Here is a 26,674-nt window from a genome sequence, read left to right as displayed (position 1 = left end):
CTCTATTTATGATCAGGTTGGAAACAACAAAGAATTTTGAAAGACTTTTTATTTGCAATACAATCTCTTCCCGCAGACATAGAAAACTGCAAGTGAATAAAAAACAAACAAAAAACCATCTGAGCCTGTTTGATTCCGAGAAACCAACTTTGCTTTTCCACAAAGCTCCTCCACATCCGTGGGGTTAATTTCCCCGGAATTATACGATCAGCAGTCCGACAAAGAAATGCATTCCCCCCATAAATTATTCCGACTCTAAGCTTCGCTTTATTTTGGTTTCAAAATCTTTATGCGTATAAACAAATAAATCTTTGTGCAGTTAAAAAGGGATTTAAATAAGACCGAGATCCAAAAGCAAAACTAATTAAAATAATACCAAGAAATTACGGAAGCAACTAATTGGCTTCAGTGGAGATTACTGGGCTTCTCTTTATTTTATATTTTCTGCTTTAATTTTGTCGAGTGTGACATTTGTGGTGCTTATATAAGCCGGCCAGTCGGGATGTTACTTTTTTTCATTTTATGGCACAGCCGGCTTAGATGATGATGATGAGTTGGTACTTTTAATAACCCCGACTCGAGAATGCTTTGAATATGTCAGGAACCGTAGCGGCGGCCAGAACTTTTGATCTCCGCGCCGAGTGGAGTTAATTTGTGTGTGTTTTGGCATTTCAGATATGGTGGAAATGCAATCGGCACAATTAAATGTTTTGCACAGTCCCGCGGAAGAAGAATGGCAACATGGGTTAATTACTTGTACCCCAGAGAAAGGCACGCTCCGCTGCACATTTTAAGTGGAAGCCCAGGCACAAAAGGTTCAAAACTATTAAAAGTGTTTCTGTTTTCTGGTTCTTGGTGTGTTTCTGTTTCTGTCCCTGTTCCAGTATCTTACGCTTTATCTGTATCTGTATCTCACTCTGCGTTTCCTCTGCGACGAGGAGTGCACTCGATGGTGGCATGAACTGAACCTGCCACCTGTCGGAGTTCTGGGCCCCGACTTTTTGTCTGGGGCGCGATCTTTATCGGGGCAGGGCCCGTCACCTGAAGCTCGACTCTGAGGATTTCCAAGCGAGTGAACAGAAAATTTCGAAACAGAAAGGTAACGAACTAGAAGCCGGAGACCCATTGCATTGTTTTCTTATCAATTAAAGCGTGACCTTTGTTGTGGTTTTATCTGAATCACTTGGGGAATTAGTTCGGCCAGGCAGTCGAGTCGGGCTCCTTTATGGTCTAATTAGTTGGAGAAATCTTCTCGGCTACCCGAAGGCGATGACAGACCGTTTCGGTTGCCCGGTGATCACTGCCAATAAATTGTGGCTTATCGCTGAAAAGGTTCGATAATGATTATGACACCATAACAATATCAATTAGGTAATCAAGCGGAAAATATCTATGAGCCTCGCCGCGGCATCGAAGAAGCAACAACCTCTAATTGAGTCAGAAATCATTTTTAGCTCCCCCAGTAAATTGTGTGGGGGGCAACAATTGAATTTACAACAGTTGGATACCTCTTCTTTTTATTGGCATCTTGGCACAAAGATACTGTGTCGGCAGGTGTCCGAAATATTTGTATACCTTTCGATTTGCTCAAGTGTCTTTGAATTCGTTGTCTTGTCTGGTGGCAATAAAAGCAAAGTTGTCATTAACAAGAGGGGGAAGTGAGCAGCGCAATCGCAGTGGAAATACCGAGCTTGTAAAAGTATCTGACGGATACCGAAAGTGTCAGTCAGCGCAGACAAGTGTTACATGCGAAGGCGAAACGTCCACGAAAAGAATGATAACAAGTGGCAAGGTACACAAAAATATCGGATGGAAACACAATAAGGCCAAAGGGAAATCAAGCTACAAATTCGAGTGCTTAAATTCAAGTGAAAATGGAGGTATATGAATGAACGAACTCGATTTGTATGTGGCATATTATGTTTCAATACCCTAAGGTCACGGGAAATCAAACACAGAACTCAATATTTTTCAACACGGAAGAATAAGATTCTGTAATTCCCATGAAACCACACTTTATTGCTATCCCTGAAAAGTTATGTTTTTCATACGCCCATTCCACATGCTCCACATTTCTTCACATCGGCACATACATCCGAGGGCATATCATGTCCAGACCTTTGATGTGATACCGATTTCGTTACGGATCTCTTTAAAAATGCCAGACACAAAATGCCCCAGAAAAGAAATGCAAAAGTTGTATAAGAAACGGCAACAAAAACACCGAAATAAACTCAAGTAAACCTTATAAAACGATCTCAATTGGTTCGCTTTTGGAGCTTTGGAATTCACCCCTTTGCGCTCGCCTCTTTTACCAAATTCTCTTTAATGTGAAACTCGCAATTTTCGTTGACATTTGCAAATTCTTGTCACAAAAAGCGAAAAATTTGTTTCAAGCGAATTTCAACTATCCGGCTGCGGCCTCTTTTTCGCTTTAAATTTTGGATTTTATGACCGGACTGCTGGAGTTGCATTTAAAAGGAGGCAATACCCCCGCTCCCCGGTGTCTGCCTTTTTTATGTAAAAAATTGAATGAAAGCTGGCCAACGATGACAGACAGCCAAGTAGGTGAGCTCGAGTTTGAGCCGACTCGGAGTGTTTATGGTGCATTTGACACAGCAAATTCGCCTCGCAAATCGCATCAAATATTTATGTTAATTCCCCCTCATGATCCCCTCCACGCCAATTTAAACGAAAGTAGTTCAATTCGCTGGCAAAAATGTTTGTCCATGGCATACAAATTGTCTCGGAGCTCTTTGTCAAAGAACTTTTACTGGCCGGCGAAGGAAATGTGTCACAAATGAGCAGGGAAGGAGAAGGCGCGGAGAAAGGGGAGAAATGGGGGTCGGAGAAGGCCAAGAGATCACCGGAGAATGACAGGGCGAATTTCCAGCCTCACTCAAAGGGACACAGTGAAAAAAATCCTAAGCCAAATGATAAACAATTGAAATTTGTATTCAAGGATAGGTAACTTTATTAAAGGTTCCTTAATCTCCAGGTGAAAAAACATACAATTTATTTATACCTACTTTACGGGTTATTTAGAGAGAAAAATAAATTATTTTTCTCCGTGTGTTTGGCTTGGCTGGCTAAGTGTGAAAGGTTGTGTTTGTCATCATCACGCTCGCTAACAAAGTAAATTGGAGTAGAAACCAAGTTAGTGGGTTGCCACTGATGAGGAAAAGGGGGGAAATGAATTTTCGCATCAAGGGAAATCGTTTTCGCCAACAATGGAAAGAAGGACTAAGCCCACTGATCCAAGGAAGAGTTCAATTGGGGCGAAATTAGAGAGAGAAATTGCAATTTGGCCAAAGACGAAGACAATGTAAGTGTAAATCTAAAATGTAACAAGTCAGAAACAAAGAAACTATTAGGATTCCTATTTTTATTGATTCAGAAATGGCTTCACTTTTGTTTCCCTGATAATGAATAGAACCCAATGTTTTCAGTTCATAGAAAACATATTACGGAACCACTCCGAGTTGTAAGACCATTCTCTATCTTTGGATTACAAACTCTTCTCGGGTTTCCGAGCACTTTTCACGCTTCATTCGCTTTGCGAACATTTCACTTTGAATTTTTCCATTAAACATCGTTTTTTCACCAGAGATCAAATGATAAAGAACTTCCTGAATTATTTCCACTCGAACATCGATCTTTCACTGACGGAATTCCCCAGTCGGATTCCAACTCTCTTTTCCCCACTCCCCAGCACTTACCTGCCTTTCTCTAACCGCTGATCCGCTTCGAGCACTTTCGTTTTTGCATCGATTCCACAGACATATTTAAGAATTTTTTGTTAAAATATTTAAACAGTTTGCCTTTTGTTTTGCACTCGAAGTTTACGCTCTTTTATCTGTATTTATGGGCCATATTTTATCTGAAAATTGGCTTACGTCTCGTTTTGTCTTGCTGCTTAACGGTTATCAGTTTATTTTCTTCCCGAAACTGAAAAATTTGTTATGTTAATTTGTTGCAGTATTATGTGCGTTCGAGGGAAATTTCACTTTTGCGGCGCTTGTTGCCAAACTGGCAATCATAAACAATCACGGACAATTTGCATTGCCTGCAATTAATTGTTGCGCTCGAATGCGCGCTCAAAAGTGAAACGGAAATGCCCGAAAATGGAAATCAGAAATCAAATATGCGAAATGTAAACAGTTTGCGAATTGCAATTAATATAACGTTCGATTTCGACTCGAGCGTTACGTTACATTAATTATGGCGCAACGTGAATGAACTTGGCCAAAAGCCCATTTGCGCGAACAGAACGAAACTCACTTCACGGCCAGCCAACGAAACCTGACGAAGGCGTGGGATCACCTGAGATCGGGGTGGTTCGCTTGGGACCTGTATCTCGTAGATACCCTCGAAGAGACCGTAGTGCACGCGACGATCGCTGAAAGCGAACTGAACGCGCACTCGAGCTTGAGACCTCCGCCACGGTGCGACTCGTGTCTTCGGGGCCCCGCGAAGAAAGCCGAGGAGAGCCGCCAAGCGACCAGCTGATCGGAGAATCGAACTCAGTCTTCGGCGCTCTCTTCTTGCAATTCTTCTGGCGGGGGTTTTTAATTGTCTGGGCGTCGAGCGATCGTATCAGCGGCTTAACTTCATTATGATCAGCATGGGGCTGAGCCTCCTCTTCTGTTTACAAGCCGATGACAAATTTGTGATAAGAATTTTTGGAAAAAGATCTGATTTAATTAATTTGAATAAGAGGACGGACGATGTAACGTGATAGGCAGGACAGCAGAGGGGCTAGATCATCATATTTACTTTAATAACTTCATTTTCTTTAACCAAAAATGTGTTACTCAAACTGCAATCTGTGTATTGTATCTGTGCTGCGGGAAAAAATAAAAACATTTCGCCTTGTCAATTTTAAATTGCCAAGCGACAGGCGGCGCTTCAAAGCGTTATTTATGGGTGGAACAAATTCTCGTAGAATCAGCGGGAAGTATTCGCATATTTGCGTATTCTTGCTTTATTTAAATTAATTTACGACTTTAATATATTTCCATGTTTGTGTAACGACTGGGGCAATTGTTTTGTTTTCAATCTGAAAATTTCCCTTGAAATGGGTGGGTCAGGACGAGGGGGAGTGACCTTCAAAAAACAGGAGATATATTTGCTGGATTTATCAAACAATAACCCCATGAATAATCCAATAAGCAAATACCAGGCGTATCGCATTTTTATTGTTATCATTTTGAGTGTAAGACCAGAGAACCGTGGGAATTATCTTTAGCTGTATCATTTTATTAACCTTGAGAAAAGTAGGAATGTCGAAAACCTTCTATTACAAATTTATTCCCTAACAACCTCACGTAACTCGGTCGAAAATAAATCGATTAGCTGGCGAAAACTTTTCCACGCTTTTTCAGCACTGCTCTATCGTATTTTTCGCTTTCAGTTGGCTAATCCCACAAATTCTGGCAATTATCAATCCTTATAGCTGGGTATAGCACACGTTTCTTTCCCAACCCAATGTTCCCCACATTTTATTGCCCAAATCGAGACAGACAATTGCCAAAAACTTTTAATTCCAATCGAAGTTCGTGTGGTTTTTATTATTTTCGCCCCACTCCGACCACGAAATTCTAGATATTGCTTAAATTGGCCGACCCGACGTACTTTAAGTGCCAAAAAGAACAGCAAAATGGAAATAAAAAACAGCTCCAATTGCCTTTCGAGGTGTTTCATGTTGTTTTGGACACGCTCCACGCTCTCTTGGCCAGTGGTAATTTTTAATTTGATGATTAATCGATAACCGTCGGCGACTTCGGGCCATTGTACTGGTCCCGAGAAACTGGGGGAAAACAATCAAAGAGATCCCAGCAACGGCCCCAAACTCGTGGTGATTGCATGTGATCAGAATTTTTAATAAGCCATCTCCAGAGACTCGAGCCGAGGCTAAACAATTTTTCGAGAGTCCCGCTGCCCACACAAAATTCTCGGATAAAGATCTCTTTGACCATTTGGGATCGCTCAACGGCTGATGATCATGAAGATGACGCACGGTTGGGGGCCGAGCATTTTCACCCGCTATAGGAAACGAGAAAAACCGAAAGTGCGTTGGAAACTTTCACTTGGGTTCCTACAGAATATTGCATAATAGCAACCCGACCTTTGGCTAATCATCCAACGCAGTGAAAAACTTTCTTTCCCACCATGAGAAAAAAGACAGCGTTTCTCGCCTAGAGAATTCTAGCATTCCCAATTGTCATTTATCATTTGAAAGATAATTTTTTTTCTATTTTTGAGTTATGTTTTTCATTTGATTTTGTGATTGACGCCTGAAATGGAAACCAAATGTGGCCCCATCCCAAAAAATGTAGCTTTTTGTGGGGATTTTATTACTTCGACTAATGAAACAAATGTGTGAAAATGCAAAGCAGCTTCAAAAAATCGTTTCCTATCCGCCAAGACCTTGGGCTCAATTTTTTGCGACCCTTCAATCAACGCACGAAATCTGGCGCCGGGGCATCGCAGGCAAAACAAATCAATCAAATATGGCAAACATTGTAAAATATGTCGCATGGCCTCCTCCTGCAACGTCCCCATCGATTTTTCCCTCTCAGAAGCTGCGGCGCCAGTATATTGCGAATAAAATGCAAATTGCTTCAAAAAGCTTTGGCGGCACACTTGAAAAGGCAAAAATCATTTTGACATGCGACATCAAGGGAGGAGCCTCCCATCCCCATAAATTTGCATTCACTGGGGGTTGGCCAAATTTCTTGTGAAACTTGTCAAAGTTTGTTATCTAAACTTGAATGCAAAAGTGTTGATTACAACACTATCGAGTGAATTATTGAATTTCTTGATATTTGAATATGTTTACCTACTAAGTTAGGGAGTGGGTTTTGAAGAAAGGGAATTTATTTTACACAGTCTGTTACTGGAAATGATTATTTAAATATCTAATCTAATTATTTTAAATATTTGTATAGTACTGCCCCCCTTTTATACAGAATCCAATAAATGATATACCCTGGTTTCGAAAGTAATTGATATCAGATCGCACCCAGTGCGATTTTGTTGGCACTTCGATTTCATTCTCAGAGCTCAAGCTGCAAAAAGAAGTGGAACAGAGAGTGGAGCTGGAAAAATAAATAGTCTCACAATGAGCACATTAACCCCATAAGGCCCCGCACTAACAATGCTGCACTTGACAGTTGCATTCGAATTTATGGTTTTGATATTTAAATAAAACAAACCCAAATACGGTGTTTCCAACACAGACAATATCCCGAGCGCAGCGAAAACTTTATATATTTGAGCTCATTAAGAGTGCGGACTTTTTTGGGTGGGAGTTATGCGTCGGGCTAGCCATCTAATGCTGGAACTTTTACGGATTAGATTCAAGGCACTCGATTTCCATGATAATCTTCTGTTTTTCCCTCTAATAAACATAAACAACCCGCCAACGATCCATAAACATCAATTGAAAAACACTAAAAATCGTTGCAGCATAAAAATTCGCAAGGTTTACGAGGAGCCCAGCACGCGAAAAGAGACATTAAAGTCATAGAAATATTAATAAATTGTGCGGACAAAAGCTGGTATAAATTTCAATCAGTTGGCCAAGTAAAAAATGGGCATTGCAAATAATTAAATTCAATTTTTTCAACGCTTCCAGCTGAAAAGGCCCAAAGGAGTACGAGCACAATAAAGACAATATCGACAGCATAATAAACAATAAACATAAATTAGTAAGGCCATAATTGTACCCTAGAAAAGGGTGTTTGGAGTTTGGCTTCAGGTTTGTGGGGCTTCTAATAAAAATAATTATTAGACTGGTTTTATTACAATCCTAGGAATTATGGAGAAAAATAAATAGAGGTGTTTAAGTACAGCTTGCCACAGGTGTATTTCACAGAAATTAAAGCCCCTAATTTTCATTATAACTTATGGTATTGCCCTTATGTTTATTTTATATTTACCCATAAGAGTAATTTATGTATTCAATACCGAATAAATTCAGTTTTTCATACACTTTTTGGTAGTTCCCCTACTGAATTTGACCTTTATAGTGCCGACAGCAAGTTGACCAAGTTCACATGGCTGGGATTCTGGCCCGGCTATCATGTATTAGAAAGTAAACACCAGAGTGGATTGGGAATGGAGATTCGGGGCTGAAAAAGAGGGCGTGGCCATGGCTAGGACACACCTAAAAAACATCTGTGGATCGAAGTTGTTTTGGGCCCTCAGTCTTGGGCTGGGTCTTATTTCGGCTGAGGGGACCTTTTTGGCCAACAAGTGGCATTTGTTTTGCTTACTTTGGAGTGTATTTTTGTTTCTAATTAATTTGGCTTGTCGGCAGGGTTTTTATTTTCTTTAATTAGTCTGATCGTGTTTCTTTAGATTTGATTTTGATGCTTTTGACATTTTGCCGTTGCAGAGATTGGATTCAATTTCAAGCGGAATTGACGCAGTTTGGGTTTAGCTAAGTGCGAATATCGTGTGAAATAATCAAACCACGAATAACACCATTTAAACCGACAAACTCTTATTAAATTATTTTAATCAATAAACACATAGTTAGCGAGCAAAAAATGCTTCGCTATTGGATAACCCAATCAAGCCTTTTTTATGGCACCATATTATGTTAATCAAATATTTATCAATCAATCAAAAAACTGCATTGCTTTATTAATAAAATTCCTGTACCTACTATTAACCGCACAAATTACATCAAAATGATTAATTAAACAATTAAAAATAACAGCAGAGCTTTGCATATAGTTAGCTTCATTTGTGCATAATTTAAGGAGTCAAACATGCATAAATATTTGAAAACGAGTACTTATCGTAAAACAATAGCCAGCAATAAAAGGTAATTTTGGTTACTATGCACACAGTTTGAGATATCTTATATATTTAAACAATTGCCAATAAATTTCCTATTAATAATTGAGTTCTGAATTATATTGGCCAGGGCTTGCCAGCCGAATGACTCAAATCGTTTACTGAGAATTTCTTTTTGTTCGCCTCTCTTTTCAATTATCTAAATTAAAAAATTCCTCAGCCATGTTTCGCGCACTTCATTTATTTTATATTATTGTGCAGTTTTTTATAGTTGTTTGCCAATTTGTAACACTCCAGACACACATTTCATGGCAGCTGATTGCTTTTGCCGTTTCACTTTGGCAAGGTCGTCGGCGATGCAGAGATACAGATACTTCGCACACTCGCTGTGCGGAGATACAGATACAGATACTCGAGCTCCGGGAACTCTGTTGACAAATGAGCTTGTAAGGCGCAAGTTGTACCGATAGCTCTGGCATTTTATCAATGGATCGTTATCGTTCACAGGTTCAGTCGGCTGTTCAGCGACCTTGGGCTGGGATTTGTCACAGGCTTTTGTGATGAAATTTAATTGACATTCCGTCAGGGTTAATGTCAATGATTTTTTGTGAATGACTGAGGTTTTTGACAACTATTGAAGCAAACTTAAGAGGTGCAGCTTAAAGGCAAATACTGGGCCTAATTATACAATATTACTGTGCTAGATTCCAAAAGTGTAATCAAATAAACAAAATTAAATAAATTAAATCAACTTTAACAATTTGTAAGGTAATTTCACCTTCATTTCCCAATAAAAGCATCAGCGATTGCCTCACCGAATTCGATTTTCCCCCATCCATCTCTCCAGAAATGCAAATGCGAATAAATAAATTTTATATTTACTTGTCACTCAACCTGAATCGTGATTAAAGGTGCGAAAAGGTGACGTTTCCCCAACCGATACTCCAAGTAATAAAAACCGAAATTTGCATTTAAATCAAAGCCGAAGTGAAGCCACACACAGCGCCAACCCAAAAAGGGTCCCAACCTTTGGGCATTCGACAATTTGGAGCCTCATAAATTATATTTTTGCCTAATTTCTAAGCGCCAACAGTGCACTCACTCACTTACACATACCGTGGCATAAATCATAGTTAGCATAAAAACTACATAATTCACTGAAATGTCAAGACTCGAATGCCGCGGATCCTGCCAAGGTGGTAAAAACGGTAGGGAAAATAAAAAATGGGTAGCCTCTTGGAGGTCTCTCCACGTCACTCAAAGGAAAAGAGTTAGACAGAGGGAAAAATTGTTACTATGATGATCTCTCTGTGATGTAATGTGGCTTCAAGAATTCAAATAAAATATTTACAACTCTGGTTGATATTTTTCCAAGTGCATTGGCAGTTGGAGGTGCTTGATGCTGTTGCAGAAACATTTTCACTGGGTCTTTGGCGGGTCACGATTTACCATCATTTGACAAAAAGGGAACAGAGCGAGAGGGCCTTGGATAGAGCGGTAAACGATATTTTTCTGCTCACCAGTTTTCCCAAATTTCCAGCATTTTCCCGTTTTCCTTTTGTTTGGCTGCTACCCGCGGCGGTCTTTCAAACGGAGTGCAAAGGGAACCAAAGGCCAGGGAAACTCTCTTGTAGCTGCTGACACTTAACGTGTCATTCGAACATTTTATTAGACTTGACAATGAACTTTTGAACTAGAAGGGGGCGGTGGCGGGTGCAAAGCCAAAACATTTACATGGCGGGTGGCTGGACCAAAAAAAGGCTAATGGAAAAAACGCAACAAGAGCCGAGTCAAGTCTCAACTTTCACATTACCCATTTGATGGAAGAACAGAAGCCGCCGATCAGTGTGGGAAAACTAAAATGGAATTTGTAATGTAAATCATAAAGTCCTAAAAAGCTATTTCAAGTGGAAAATATATAGAGAATTTCACTTATACAATAGAAGGAAGTAGTATGAATCCTGTTACTCGCAAGATTGAAATTTTCCTTTTAAGATATAATTTTACGAACTAAACCAACGTTTGGCTTTGTTATGTTTGCCCATAGGAATGGCACCCACAATCCAAAATAACTTTCTGTAGCCACCTGGAAATATAAAACCCAAATAACCTTTATTTAAATCCACTTCTGGCATCTCCCACTTTGCTGGTGGACCCCAGTAGCTCTGCCATCCAATCAGTAGCCAATAGATACACCCACCGACTGGCAAAAACAAAACAAACACGAAATAAAGATCACCCACACTCTACAATCTCGGGTTTTCAGTGAGAACCCGAAACAAGGCCCGTTTAGGCCATTTATCAGGAAAACGTTTACATTTCTATTTCAACTGTTTTTAAATGTTAGCCCCGATGTTGTCGATGCAGAGAGAAAAATACCCGGAACAACCAGTAGAACAGAATGTTGCAGTTATGATAAAGTATTTTTTAGAATGTTGCAATGTCAGATGGTAGAGGATGATCAAGGAAGATAATGGTATAATTAAGGCCGTTCACACATTAAAATGTTACCATTTTGATTTTAGTTGTAATATTTATAAATATTTTGGTTTTACTTTAAAGTTGTAGCCAGGTTATTATTAACAAATATAGTTGCAAGTATAAACTTTATTTCTGTCACTGAACTGGGTTCCTCCTACAATTTATTGAGGGCAGAAAACATTTCTCAATGTTCGATGGTCGCTGGGTTTCTTGGCCTTTTCTCGGCTCTCCACTCGGATCGAAATAAATCTTATCAAATTAAGTCGAGACAACAGCTCTCCGCTTGTAAAATCGTAGGCGTGAGTTAGTCGCACCAAGTGGAACTACGCTGAGCGAAAGAGACGGGGCGATGCGGCTAGAGAGAGAGGGCAGGAGTGTGGGCGTTTATCTGAGGGCTTGTCGAGGTTTGTTTTGGGTTTTTTTCCCTGTTAACTGGGCTCGGGTCTCATTTTGGGATTGGGCAATTGACTTGACCAACTTAAATGTGTTTCCCTGGCAAAAAAAAAAACCAAATAATAAAACACGAAAAAATTGGGCAAATTAATTAAGCCAATTCAACAATTTTGCTTTGCACATGAAATTGCTGGCAAATTAAATTGTTTAAGTTTAATTTTCGTTGACGGAACCGAAAACTCTTTTTCAGGAAGAAGGCCTTACGCTATTTGCCAAATACCTTACGCTATTTATCTAACAATTCGATTCACGTTTTGTCGTTATGGAAAATAAATACGTACTCGAATATGTATACATTTTCGATCAGGAAGCAAAGCAAAGGGCTCCAGACATCGTCGCATCTCCAATTACAGTGGTCCACATACCGAGTGGCTCAAAAAAATGTGGAGAAATAATAACCGGCCAGAAAAAAAGGTAGACGGTGAAAAATGAAATGATATGAAAAGAAAAGAAAAAGTTTTGCCTTGCGGCTGGCAAAAATATTTGACAACAACAAGCGAACCGACTGATCGATCAAATTTCGTCTGCGGGGAAATCATTGGGAGATCATACGGAACGAAAAGTTTAAGTTAATGGGTTAAGAGTTATTTTGGTCAAATTTGTGACACACTTCGTTGACACGAATTTTTTGTGCCGCTGCGGATTTTGTGCCTCTGCGGATTTCACTGGATTTTTATCGCTTTTGTTTTGTCACAGAAAGAAGAGGATCTTAAGCTGGCTCTTGAGATTGGTGGAATTCGGTAGCGGAATAATATTTCAGATTTTTTTTAGGAATTTCAAGATACAGTAAATTTTTTACACCACCAAGTTATAAAAATAAAGAACAATACTTGGCAAATAGAATTAATTTTTAATTCTATTATATTTTAATATAACTATATTATATATTTTAATAATCGAAAACCTTTTAATACGGAAACCCATTTAATTATTATTTATCCGGCTACCAAATTATGGACTTCAAACCAAAAAACATTAAGTAATCTGTCGATAAATCTTTTGTTGGCACACCGCCGAGTTAACAATTATTAACAAATAAATTTACGGGTATATCCTACCTCCATAACCACCTAATCTGCATTCACAGATAAACACATCTTGCACCAATTGTGTGCAATAAACCCATCGATAACTTTCTCGACTCGAAGTCAGACAAAACAATTGCAGCCAATTAATTTGTCATAACCGAAAAATCGCCTCAAATCGTTTCTTTCTTCACAATTACCTTGTTATAGCTACCCCGAAAAAAAAGATATCTGGCGAGTGATAACTATGCAAACCACTGTGGTCCAACCCCTCCCCCTTTTTTTCCTTCGAAGAAAAGTAAGCACCCACAATGCTCAGATGTCCGATAATTATAAATAACAACAGAAATTATAATGCACAGAGTCTTCAAATCGAATCGAAAAGAAAACGAGCCGGCGAACGAGGGAAATGCAACAATTGCAGGGGCCTCCGATTTCGAGACCAACTTTGGACTCCGATTTGAATCGCAGCTACGAGGAGCAAATTGCATAATTATTGCTACAAATGAAGCTGAGAAAGTGGTACCGTTTGAATCGTGATAAAGCGATAATTTTCCCCCTCGCCACCCACCGAAAAAACCAAAAAAAAAGGCGACCAATGAAAATGCATTTCACTTTTCAGGTTAACAAACAAAACAAAGCCGACTGTATTATTATGAAATCTCGACAGTCACAATAAAAAAGGAAAACAACGAGTGAAGTCGCCCACGCGAAAATAGCCATAAATTCAAAGATGCAATTTTTTCGTTGTGTTTTTTGCCAATATTCAAGTCCGAGTTCAAAGTTTGCGATTCACTTTAAATCATTTTATTTTCACTGTCGACTTGTCTTCTTCGTTTCTTCATCATTGGCTTTTATTGCATTTTCATGCAGCGGAAAAAGTAGGAAACAAATGAGGAAAGTGATACAAACACGAGTTTTGTGGCTACTCATCCTCATAAATGGCGTTTTCAGTTTCGGTTTCATCTCAAATGTGGCTAATCATTTGGGGGAGTTTCTCGAGGAAATCAAAGTTTAGCTGTCGGAAACTTGTTTGCACTCCTGACAAGCTTTGGGGCACGGAAAGGTAACATGCACCTCACCTCAGGGCTAATTAAAACGTATGCCACGCCCCCCAAAAGAGCAGGGAGGGAAGGTCCTGCCCCCTTTGACGTGGCTTATGTTAGCTAACAGCTTACTTAACATGATGCAATGTTGAATGGCCAAAAGCGGTCCACCCTTGCCTGTCAACAGAATGTTATTTGCCCAACTGTTGGCGGAAATATAATAATGGTCGTTTATAAAGTTTATGGAATACTTTGACTTTAAATCTGAGAAACTTATTAAATTAAGTTAGATTGTGTTTATTATAACTAAGATAGTTGATTTCTAATAATTCATGATTGTAACATGCATTTTAATTATATTTTGCTAGGATGATAAAAGATGGTTAAGATAAAGTTAGTTTCGATTACCTAGAGTTATTGGTTTTTAGATTTTTGCTTAATATTGTGACTGACAATGTCTACCAAGCCAGCGACAAATTGCCACAGAATAAGTTACAAAGTAGCCTCGTGGGGAGTGGCAACTGGAAATGCTCAAGGGAGATGCCACCGAAAGCGGCTTAAAGCGCAGCTTAAGTAGTGGCACATTAATTTGTCCTGCTGATGCCAAGGTAATTATTTTTTTCCGTGTGAAGGCATTTTCACAGTAGCGGCATACTTATGAAAGAGGGAATCGCCATGGTAATTGTGTTTTTTCTGGTGTTTACCTTCTTTTCGGCTACTGTTTAAAATGCCGCGGGACTTGGCCACGGTGAAAAAGGCGAAAAAAGCGTGTTAATCCCGCCCAGCGGTTATTGAGGCAACCCAGTTTAAGCTCACCCACTCTCATTTTTTTCGCTGCCTGTGGCTGGGATTAAGTTTCATTATTTTCAGCTTAATTATTTTACAAGCAAAAATTAAAAAGCAGGGGAAAAAGTTTTTTAACTTGGTGGGCTCAGCTCCCTTCAAGCTTGCATGAAGAATCTTGGAAAATATTTTATTTACATTTTATATTTTTGAGATAAAAAATGGCCAAAGGGCTTGAGTTGTTGGTCTGCTGAGTTTAATAAATATTCTGTCTCTCAAAAGATGTTGCAAGGTATTTTAATGATTTATTGTATTATTTATTAACCTAATATGTGTATACTAACAGAAATTTTTAATTATAAAAAACAAATTTAAACAGTACTATATAAAATTATGGTTTATTAATTTCAGCAGGAAATACATTATGGAGTTGGAGATCGCTTTCTTCTTTTCAGTGTACGGACTGATCGAGAGAAGGTGAAAGAGATCGCGGGACTGGGGATCAGAGAAGCCTATAAATAGACAGCGGTTGCTATTCACGAGTGTGTCTACATGCAGGTTCCCTGGAAAAATGCTGTCTAGGACAAGTTGCAAAAATCCCTCGATAGTGTGTGGGTGGGAGAGGAGAAGAATCTGGAGGGGATCGAAGCCGAGCGGGGAATTCGATCCCATGCATCATAGACAGATGCTGCTAAATTGATAGCGTGCTCGCTTCTTTTTTTGCCTGTTGCGTGTCTTCGATTTTTTTGTGAGGCAGCGAAGTGATGAAAAAACTAAGGTGGCCGAATGCTTAAGGTGTGGTTTTCTATAAAAAGCTAGGTAACTCGGCTTTTAGAAATGGATGTATTGCTGGTTATAATCTTTTTCTTAACTTACCCCTGTAACGGTTAATTCTAAGCATTTTGGAGTGTTTTTGCTAAAATTACCTGAAAAGAAATTAAAAGAAATTCAGAATTAATTTAAAGGTATTAATTAAATTATATAACAAAAAATAAATATATTGATAAAAAAGCCATTACAAAATTATCTCCACCCAAAAATTTTTAACAGCATTTTGAAGGCACAATAAATGAAATAAAAATAAAAATAGGTTGATCTTGTATAATTATTATACCCAACTTTACTAACTGAAATTTATAGGCCCCACGCAATCAATATTTGTTTTCCACTTTCAGACTTAATCTATAGAAAACGTCACTAGTAATTTGGATCCACGGAAAACGCCGTAGACGAAGGTCTAGGTCGAAGAGTCTGCAGGCGCCCACTTGGACCTAGAATAAGAAATCTTCCATGGAAGGGGCAGCAGATCGGGGCCAGCACTTCCATAGCGATAAGGGAAAATTCCTTTTATTGAGTTCCCTTTTCCACAGCTCTTTTCCTTTGTGTTTGCTGATTACCCAGGAGATGGGCCTCAAGTTGGACCTGAAATCCAATGGGTGCGGCAGCGATTGCAATTGCAAAAATTCCAATAAATTTATTTTTAATTTCTCTTATCCTATAAATGTTCCGCGGGCCCACACGTTGCATAACTCGCTGCCATGAAACCCCATTGAAATCAATCAAATTGAAGAGCTGTACCTCAAGCCGAAAAAATAACTCACAGCGCGACTCGTCTTTGGATCAGCTCATCAATTTGATCGCCGCTGCTTTAATTATTGACAATTTATCAATCTAACGGCGAGTGTTATACAATTGAAAACCCTTCAGTCACTTTCTTTTTTCCCCGCTTTATCTTTTCCTCTACCCTTTTCCATTGGCAAAACTTTGTCTGCCGCTTTGTTTTCGTGAATTGAGTGCAATTTATTTTAATATTTTTTAAATAAATAAATAATGCGGGCCGCGGTTGGACGGCAGTGAAAATAAATTCGAAATTTCTTTTAGCATTTGTTTATAATTAATTACTTAACGTTAGCAACGGCGCCGGACGAGATAGGTGGCAATTTTTATTCGGTTTTTTTGTTCGTAATCTTTTATTTTTGGTTTTTTACGTTCGCGGATGCTGCCTTTGCATGTGCCAAGTTCATTTTATTTTAAAAGCTTATAAATTAAAAAGCCCTCCCTTTGAATGAGAAACTTTAAATTTCTTTTTATTTGAAGATGTCACACCATAAAATAATAATTGATAGAGAGTGGGTATTATTTTATTGAACTATACGATACATGATTGCAAAAAAATATTCTCGGTAACTCATTTATCTTCTTGTTATTACCTTAAGTTTCTGTACTTAAAGCACCTTTAAGTATCCAATTTACTATAATCTTTGATGAGTTTCCGAGTTCAATAACGTCTCTCTTACGCCAAGATAAAGTTCTAATTATCGGTATTTAAGCCGCGACTCAATCTCTAGGAGATGCTCATCACCGCCTTGGTTTTCCTCTGTCCGCGATATCGATGGCTCTGTGGCTGAATATTATCGCTATTTATAAGATACTCGCCGCGATGGTCCCCCCTTGTTTTTGTGTAGCACCACAAGAGGCGGCTTTTCGCTGATCCCCTATCGAGGCTAATTCAGCTCAAAATGCCGCTCAGCAATATTCGATCATAATATTTAATGATATCGAATCCCCTGCCGCGTTACGAGAGTGTTCCTGCCCCCGTCCCGGGACATCTTTGCCAGCGATCCTCCGCTTGCTTGGCGATTCGCTGTGCATGTGAAAATTATATGCATTATTAGATATTATTTCAGGCGATCGGGAAAGGAAAAACCGAGAAGAAACCGCCGCTTGCAACGAGATTTCTGCAGCCTCGTCTCCCTGTAGCATACATCTAACTAACGGTAAGTTGCAACAAAAGACAGAGGAAGACAAAACAAACATGTGTAAGCCGCTGCTAAGCAGCCTGACGATCTGCTTGAAACTCCCCATGCACCCCATGCACCCCCACTCCCCACCCACCGATCTCCTTTAAAGTTGCCCAGCAAGATCTTGAACCTGTCGTCATGACTTGGCCAAAGTCAAGTTAGATGATACAACAAAAAGCAGCCCGGGCATCGCAACAAACACGTGATTTAGTTCCTGTCGCTGCTGCGGCAAACTTGTTGTCCCCACAAGCACACACACTTGGGAAAAAAGATATAGCAACACACTCAGCAGGGGTACGGGCCCCCGAGCCCACAGCCCCCTTTTCCGATCTATACTGGATCGTGTTTTATGCATATATGCCATAGGCACTTTTTAGTGGTGGTCAGAGCTGCGCTGGGAGAAATTCCCAAGTTAGTTTATTGTCCTTTACCTTAAAAATAAACATATTAGTTGTCTCTGAAATATATTATAATATATATCTTGTAATAATATATCTAATCTACGCATACTGTATCTTTTGCTGTGTCCTTTTGATTATTTTATGACTATGCACTTTTTTGTTTCGTGGTAAATCTGAATCAAATCTAAGGGTGTAGCATTTTTAAAACATATATAAAGTTTGAAATTAAACTAATATTTTTTTTTACTTGAAATTTAAATGTTGTTTAATAAACCGTTTTTTTATTTTGTTTTCCCCAGTGCACTTGGATTTGCCTTCACTCCTTTCGGCCACGGCTTAGCGTGCCTTATCTTTGGCTTAAATAAATTTAACGCTCGTGTATTTCTTTTCAACGCTTCACCCATGGCCCACCAATTCCTCCCAGCTCCTCCCAGCCCCGGAAAATCCCCAGCATTTGCCAGAAAAACGGCGACGACACACTGCCCAAATCCAAATGTCCTCAGTTGCCACACATTGCGGCCATATTGCAACTGCAACTGCAACTCCCCCCCTTTTGGAAACCCAGTTTGGGATTGGTTTGCATCTTGTTTGGGGCTTGCTTCTTCTCGATTTATGGCCACATTAATAAAATTTACAGCTAATAAAATATGCAACGAGGTCCGCTCACCCACAACTTGGCCAAAAGAGCATAAAAATAAAACAGCTTGGACAGTTTATTAAACTGTGCCTCACTTTTACCTATTGATGCCTTATTGACTTTTATTCGACTTCCGTTTTATTTGAATTTGTTTATTTCGTTGCCTTTCATCCGCCTCAATATTTTCCTTATTCATCAAGTATTTGAGTTGGCACTTGAGAAATTTTTGAAGACTTGATGGGAGATCTCGTTTTTCTGCCAATTGAAAATGGTTTGAGTGAAATGGAGACGTAAAAGTTAAGTGGAAGTTGGACAAAAAAGGGATTTAGGTGGCAAATGCTGTTACACTTGTAATACTCCCTCTGAAAAGTAGAATTATTTGCATCCAAGTAAATTAAGCTTATTGTTAAGGGCAAATCAGTTTTAACCATTTCATTACCGCCAATATTGTTAGCTGTCCGTGAACTTCCCTCAGCAACCCCTTCGAACCTTACCGCATACCTTTTCCAGCCCGTCCATTACAAATGTTTTTTACATCACCATCCCACAAAAAATGAACTTCACAGAGACTCGAAAAAAACTCAACTTGAGCAGCGAACAAACAAAAAATCGTTCATCATCGAGTGATCCCCACCTCACCCTCTATTTTTTTCCCTTAGCCAACTTTCTATAAATCTTTTTTTGTTGTGGAGCTTCTTCTACTCCTTTCGGCTGTTTGAATAAAAATTGCGCAATGTTATTTAACAGCAATAGCTTCAACAAGAAAAAACTGCTGCAGCAACAATGCAATTGATTTTCTCTTTAAAAAGAGAAGCTTCAGCAAACAATTACAACGGTACTTGAAGAATCAGAAAGAGATGGGGCCATGGCGAGGGAGGGAGATGACGAAAATAAAAAAGATTCCCCAAGCAAAAGCAAACAAAATGCTTAACAAAGGTCACAACATTGACATTGAAGAAGAAAGATGGTGAGGAGTCCACATCCACATGGGGGCAGGGAAGAATGTGTGAAGAATTGCCAGCCGGGGAGAATTCACCAAGAGAAGATTGCGGGAGAGAGACGGCTATAGCTTTCGGTTAACTGCTGTTTAATATGCAATTACAAGCAAAAGATCTTTTCTTGTTTGACAATCGTTATCCCCTCCCAGTTTCTTCCTTTAAGAAGATATTTTACCGTTGCTTGGGCCCATTAGAGTGTGAGAGGGAGATTTGTAGAAAAGAGATGCCAAAATGGGGGGAGTTTGTAACGTTTAAAATTAAATTATACGATGACAAACGAAAAGAATTTTCCTCGATGTGTCAAAAGTTCAGAGGGACGGCAGGAGAAGCTTTCCTTTTTTCACCCCACAAATCAATCATTTGATGTCAGAACTCTCCTCTGCGTCACACATAATTATGCTGTAATTGATATTTTCCTTTGGCCCGGCACCTAACGCCCTCTTTTCCTATGACCCATCGTTCTATCCCCCTCTGGCCTTCTTTCTTCGGCCTCCTTCTCTTTCTGGCGGGGCGTCGCTGGTTTTCAAAAGAAATCAAAATTTGTAACGCCTTTTGATGGGTGCGTTTTTGGTCTTGCCGCCTTTGTGTGGTTAAAGGGGGGAATGGGTGGGTTAAGGTTGGGGCTTGGGGTTTGGGGTTTGGGGGCACTTAGTTTGCATAGAGAACACTTCTCTGCTTCTCCCCACAAATACCGTTAAGTGATTGTTCGAGGGAGTTGGAAGTCAATCTTGGAAATGCTTTTCGTCAGCTCATGTCAAATATTTGATGGAAGAATCGATTTCGGGGATGGAGGACTGGAAAATGGAGAACCGTTATGACATTTGAGAAAGGAAATAGGAATCGAAGTATTCTGTGAAGAATCATATAGGTGTTCTCAGAACTCAGAAGGGCTTTGATAGAAGTATACCGAAAGACAGAACTTTCTTTACCTTGTTTCAAAAAAAAAACAATAGGCTTATATTATTTGCTTTATATATATTATTATAAGCAGTTTGAAGTCTAACTTATAATATCAACTCTAATTTGAATTTAATGTTCTAAGTTCTGTAGAACTTGAAAAATAACTTTTTTCAAACTACTTTTCCCCCAATCAGTAATTTCGCCTTATCATTTCCATCCGGCTCAGCGGACTGTAAAACATTCTAAATGATCTTACACAACCCAACCCCCAAACAATAAAAATATTACCAACCAAGTTTGTCACATCCCACAAAAACGAAAAAAAACATAAATCATTTCCTGCTCACAATTCTACCAGTTACAACATGAAGGGTGGGGTAAAAACCCTAATCAACATTTTTCTTGGGGGTCTTACACGAAGCTCGATGCAGTTTAGTTTCCCTTTTTCTGGGTTTTTGCCTAAACACTTTTCCCGTCATTCACACGACCTTTCAACTTATGACTTTCCCAGTTGGCAGCTGCGGTGGCCAGTCCAAAAAGCGAAGGTCGTGACTGACTCCCACAAAATGAGCAACGGAAAACAGGGAGAAAAGCTCATTTTAATGATCTATCATTCCCAAATGATGTCCATTCCGGAGGTGTTAAAGATGCCCCAAAGACAGACGTTCGGGATATTCTTGGGGGGAAACTTTCACTTTTGGATAAACGATATTTCGTGGCTGGGTGTTGTACCTTTGATTAAACTGCACTTTTGATTCGAATGAACTTTTGAGTGGTAAATACTATTGACTTTGGTATGCAGCACATACAAACCAATGTTGAATTCCCTTTAAGATTCATGGAAAAATCGTACGAAAAAGATTGAAATATATGTTCAAAACTTTAATGTACTTCATTAGTTTTCTGATCCACTTTGCTTTTAAGGAAAAAAAACCCATGTCATATTTTGCTGTCCAATTTAATTTTGATTTATGTCTCAAGTAGCGCAATCCGAGTCAATATCAAAGCTCTCGAGATGCATTCCTCAACTATAAATAGTTTTGACATTTTGCCACCAGAAATACAATACAACAAATGGCAAACGCAAAAAATAACATTTCGAAATAACTTCAAGGCTGATCAAACGAATCGAGACAAGAAGTACAACCGAATGCCAAGTAAAATTAAAAAAATATTTATCTGTAAGAAAAATTAACTTAAACTTTGGAGCTGTCATGTGTGTCGGGGGTGTCATTAACCCTCGGCTGCCGGTCTGCCCAAATGTCACCCTGACAGTTGCAAATTGTCAACTGTTCCTATCAAGCTAATTACAAAGCTAACATTTTGACATTTGGCTCTGACAGTTCGGGTGGAATGGGGAATGGGGACTGGGACTGGACTTCGGAACTGGTGGGAATTGGGGATTGAATAAATACTAGATATAGGTTGGGTCCCTTTTATGGGATAACTGCGGAGAGATCTGGTTATCGAGTGCCTCGCTCTGGCTGTTTGTTTTCGTAGCTACTGGTTCGGGCTTCCACCGCTTCGCCAGCCCAACTCCCCTAAAGTGTTGACAGTTTTTCTTGTTTTGTAATTTTCCATAATGAATGCATTATGCATTATTTTTTCCTACCATTCTTTCTGCTGCTTTTGTTTGTCATGCTGTTAGAACCGCATCGAGTTGCGTTCAAATTATTGTTTTATTTGCTTGGTCATGTTTAAGGCGTAGACTGGCTAACAAATTGGGTCTAATGATGGATAACACACCAGACTGACCACAGACATGGGAAGAGGCAGGTCTACGACTCCCTTTAAGAAGTAACAAAACACGAAAATCAAAGCAGTAGAACTCTCATCTGCACTTCAAGTATTGGAAACAATTTCAATGATATTTTCTTTGACCTTTAGTGTTTTTGTGGTCATTGACTCGGGAAGGGGATCTTGAAGTGAAAATGTCAACAAAATTGATTGGGAGAGTTTGGGACACTCTAAATGCATTATTTTCATATTCTTAAAATTAATCCCATTTTTCTTTTTATTTCTTTCTGAATGTTTTTAAAAATACTTAAAGATTTTTAAAACTCTTGAGAGGTTGAACAGGCTTATATCTCACGTAAAAATCGGGATAATATTACTGAACTTATGAACATGGAAATGGGTCAAAATTTCGACCGTTCTAAACCTGAACAGTTTTAATGCAAAATTTTAGAGAATGCAACCACAAACTCATAGAGGCATCCCGCGTCAGAATCGGGATAAAATTACCCAAGTTATGGAATCTAGAAGTCCAGTTTTGGGGTCCATTCTAAAATCCATTGAAAATACGAAAAAATCGAACATGAAAATAGGTGAAAATTTTGACCATCTTTAAAGAGAACAAATTTAATGTAGATTGTTAGAGAATCCACCCACAAACTCATAGAGGTATCCCACGTCAAAATCGGGATAAAATTACCCAAGTTATGGAATCTTCAAGTGCAGTTTTGGGATCCATCTAAAATCCATTGAAAATACGTTAAATCGAACATAAAAATAGGTCAAAATTTCGATACTCCTTAAACTGAATAATTTTAGCGTAGAATTTTAGAGAATTCATTCACAAACTCATAGAGGTGTCCCACGTGAAAATCGGCATAAAATCACTCCAGTTATGGAACGCAAAAGTGCTGTTTTGGGGTTAAAAGAATATTTCAATACCATTCCCTGATTGCACTGATTTCCACTTCCAGTTCCGTTAATTTCTCCAACAAATCCCAGTTCATGCTGATCCCGGACAGAGTGAGAATAAATCCCAGACTCCGACTCTAATCAACAGCAATTAAAATCAATTAAAACGAATGCAAACAAACAAGCAGTCCCGTCAGACGATGTTGCAGTCTCTTTCGACTTAATCTCCCTTCAGTGTCCCCGTCTCTTTCGATCCCCCCATTGGAGCTGTCAAAACAGTGGCGCGCCTCGCTTGACATTTCTATTATGTCAGTCAGTGAGTCAATTGTGCAAAGTGCAACTCTGTGGCGCGCTGGCAGAGTAGTTTTTGCAATTAAAAATTCTAAACAGGCAAACGGAGTTAACAGCCCCCCTTTTTCCCAACTCACTTTATCCACTCATTTGTCCCCTCCCCCAACAAAGTGAATGACCGGCTGAAGAAGCGCCAGACCAAAAAGGGAATCGAGGCGTCACCGTGGCGAATTCAGGCGTAGTTTAATCTTCGAGATACAGTAGCAAAAAAAGATACTCATACCCCCACCAGACTCTTTTCCTACTTTGGCTACAAACTTGGGCTTTAATGTGCGGTAATTATGAAGAGTAAACTTACAAATCGAGGGGCAGTGGAGAGAAAAGCATGAAATAATCACTGGTCTTCAAATTAGCTGCGGTTCGAAACCTGGCTGAAGGTCGTCGGCTTTGAGTCGTAGTCTAGATTCAAACCTTCAATCACACAGGTTGAATGTGGAGTATAAAATCTATTGTTCGTTTAGATATTTAGGATTTTAAAGGGAAAATATATCTTTTAGTTTAGTTTGCCGACGTGGTAAAAAGTGATATTTCAAACTAAATAAAGAAAAGAGTGTAAAAACAAGGACGAGTCACCCTATTCTGCAGTACTTTGAAAGTTCCTTGCTTAATCGATACTGATGCATACTTTAACAGCCCTACAAAAATATCCAATATTTCTTTTTCACTTGTTTTTCCATAAAATATTTGTACTATACTTTTTAAAAAATATTTCTCCTTGGCTTGCCTGCCACACATAAATAATTCCGTACGTCAGTTCTTTGACAGCAGCACATAGTGAGAAAGAGTCTGAGGGAAACAGAGCATTCTGGTGTGACTTTTCTGACAGCTGGCCACAAGTGGGCGAACAGGGGTTAAGGGGGCTGGGTGCACGGTGCACTGTTTGCTTTTTGCATAAATGCATAAAAATTGTTTGCCATTGTTTGCCATGCAGTTTTCTTTCCTCTGTCCTTTTTTTGTTGGTCCGAGTTCGGGTTCCGTTGGAGCTGTCAAAATATTGAGCTGTCTCTCTTTTTTCGGGGGATATTTCTATAGAATTGCTACGGTCAGTGCTTATTTTATGCGGTTGATTTCTGGTTTGGAAGTGTTTTACAGCGCAGACAGGATATATTTTTGAAATTGAAAAATGGAAACAGGCCAGGCAAGGAGAATGGGAACAGTTTTCAAGTGGGGGAAATTGGGGAACAAGATTTATTTATTACGCTGATGAGAGATCATCTATAAGGGCTTAAAGTTGTTCATTGAATCATTAAAGAGACTTAAGACTCCTTGATGTACAGATTCAAATTTACCCAAGCAGGGCACAGAATCAGTGCCAAGCAGCATTCAACCATTCCATCATCCTTTGACACTATCTTCAGCACAATCTCGAGCTGAACAGGGACTCAATTGTGCACACGAATTCCAAACATCCATCTGTTTATCCATCTAACGCTATTTGTACTTCTCACAACAAATCAAATTACAGCAAACACCAGAAGAATGGTGCACGTGGACGGGAGGGGACGGGGATGCGGGGGTTGGGAAAACTCGGAAAACAGATGGAAACGGTTGGATAACCGAATCAGCAATCGGGAAATGCAATCTCGGGCACCAGAAACAACGTGCGAGCGGGAGGCCAAAGGGCAAGTGAAACGGAACATCAAGTGACGGGTAAACAACTCAACTTTATGCAAATATTTACCCCAACAGTTTGACCAAAGTCAAACCTGGAAAGAAAAGGAAATATTGTCAGTGGAAAATTTGATCAACTCGCGCTATTTTACCTGGCCCCCTCCACCTTTTTCCCATTTTTTTCAGTTTACTTAGTACCTTTGACCGTTCAAACGACGCCGACTTTTATTTTTTTCCCCCGCAACCTTTTGAAGTTCCCCATCGCAAGCTCTAATTTCCCGACAATTGCAGTTACCAACCCACCCACAACCGAAAAAGTTTTTATGATTTAAAGGCCTTCGTTCCATATCTTTATGCTGAATCTGTATCTGTATCTGTATCTATGCCTTCATATCCGTTTTTATAACCCATTTCCCTCTCGGCCACTTCAATGACATTTTAATTGCTTTATTGCCGCGTCTTTCTCTTTTCTGCTTTCCTCTGTGTCGTGTGCCATTGCCTTACACTTACACTTATGTCCGCTGCGTTACGTCACTTGCGTAATTGCAGTTATTTCTTGTGGTGTCTTTCCTTTTAAAACGAGGTCAACATTGTTTTGGACCTTTATTTCTCTGGGTCGGGGAATTTTTCCATAGCCGTTGTTAATTTCAAATTATCGGTCACCTTTTGTCGGCCGTCTGTCACACATAAATCAGATAGCAACACAAATACCGACGCCCACGCAAAAATTTAACAAAATAAATGGTCCGAAGTTTAACGAAACACATAACCTAGGCGAAAATATGCATACATTCACGTGGCAAAGTGTAGTTTTTATGTTAATACAACATTTCATTGATGCTTAGGTCCCTATCTCTAGACTCGATCTTATCGATCGGGAGATAATATATGGATTAACGCTTGATTAATCAAAAACGTAGGCAAAATATTAATCAATGTGCTCTTGATATTTATTTTGTTTTGATTACTAAAATTTGCATTTGATTTTGGAGATACGATCATAACGATCTGAAGCTGATAAATGGATCAACATGTGGTTAAAAAACTATCTGAGATACCTTTAGAGTATTTTTTAATTAAAACTAAATATTTTTTATAGATAACACAAACTTACAGCGAAAATTCTATATTTTGTTTGGGAAATTAAAGTTCAGTATTCCATTTTATTCGGGTTGCACTAGTTTTCTGTTCTTATTTTTATGAGTTCATAAATTCTTTTCCAAGATGCGATCTTTTTCTTATTGTGCACTTGCGAATTCTGCAAATAATTGTGGCTAACGCGAAGATTCTCACAGCGGAAAATGGAAAACGCACGCGGAAAAGCGACAGTTCGACGTCTGTTAACTCGGAGCTGCAGCGACGGAATGAAATAGCGCTGAGTAATTTTGGAGCGACGAAGCCGCGAAGATCGCAACGGAGATCTGCAAACTGCAGGTAAACACAGGTAAACACTGAGCGGGAGAAAAATGAGAGAAAAGCCGGTTAGCCGGCTTAATAGCGGTAGAGAACTGAGACGGCAAGCGAGAGAGAGAGAGCAGAGCACGAGCCAAGTCCCGATCAACAAGTTGAGAGCAGGTTGAGTGCACTCAAAAAAATATAACATATTCAAGAGATATTTACTAAAATTCTTTTATCAAAACATATTTATTTAAAATAAAATTAAAACATCATTATATTCGCAGCTTAATGTAGCATTATGTACTAAAAGTAAACCATTATAACAAATTTACATG

At 39.2% G+C, this 26,674-nt stretch overlaps 1 protein-coding gene across 8 annotated transcripts in view; it reads right to left on the bottom strand.

The window, feature by feature from the left end:
• The window catches only part of LOC108035064 (uncharacterized), a 122,532-nt gene that overhangs the window by 10,015 nt on the left and 85,843 nt on the right, over positions 1-26,674 (bottom strand). Inside the window, exons 1-2 of one of the 8 annotated variants that reach the window (XM_044095411.2) lie at positions 26,056-26,289; positions 15,473-15,522 (exon numbers count right to left, since the gene is read on the bottom strand). The exons of 5 other annotated variants lie outside the window; for them this stretch is intronic. In XM_044095411.2, the coding sequence (XP_043951346.1) occupies positions 15,473-15,497 (25 nt within the window). In that variant the 5' untranslated portion in view covers positions 15,498-15,522; positions 26,056-26,289. Of the gene's footprint in view, positions 1-3,719; positions 3,949-4,281; positions 4,401-15,472; positions 15,523-26,055; positions 26,290-26,674 lie in introns of those variants that run through there. 2 more of the 8 variants (XM_044095412.2, XM_050886638.1) reach the window with 2 other exon arrangements.

This window comes from Drosophila biarmipes, chromosome 3L (assembly GCF_025231255.1).
Source record: "Drosophila biarmipes strain raj3 chromosome 3L, RU_DBia_V1.1, whole genome shotgun sequence".
Lineage (NCBI taxonomy): Eukaryota > Metazoa > Arthropoda > Insecta > Diptera > Drosophilidae > Drosophila > Drosophila biarmipes.
The sequence above is the reverse complement of the archived record's forward strand: the minus strand, read 5'-3'. Positions and strand labels throughout refer to the sequence as shown.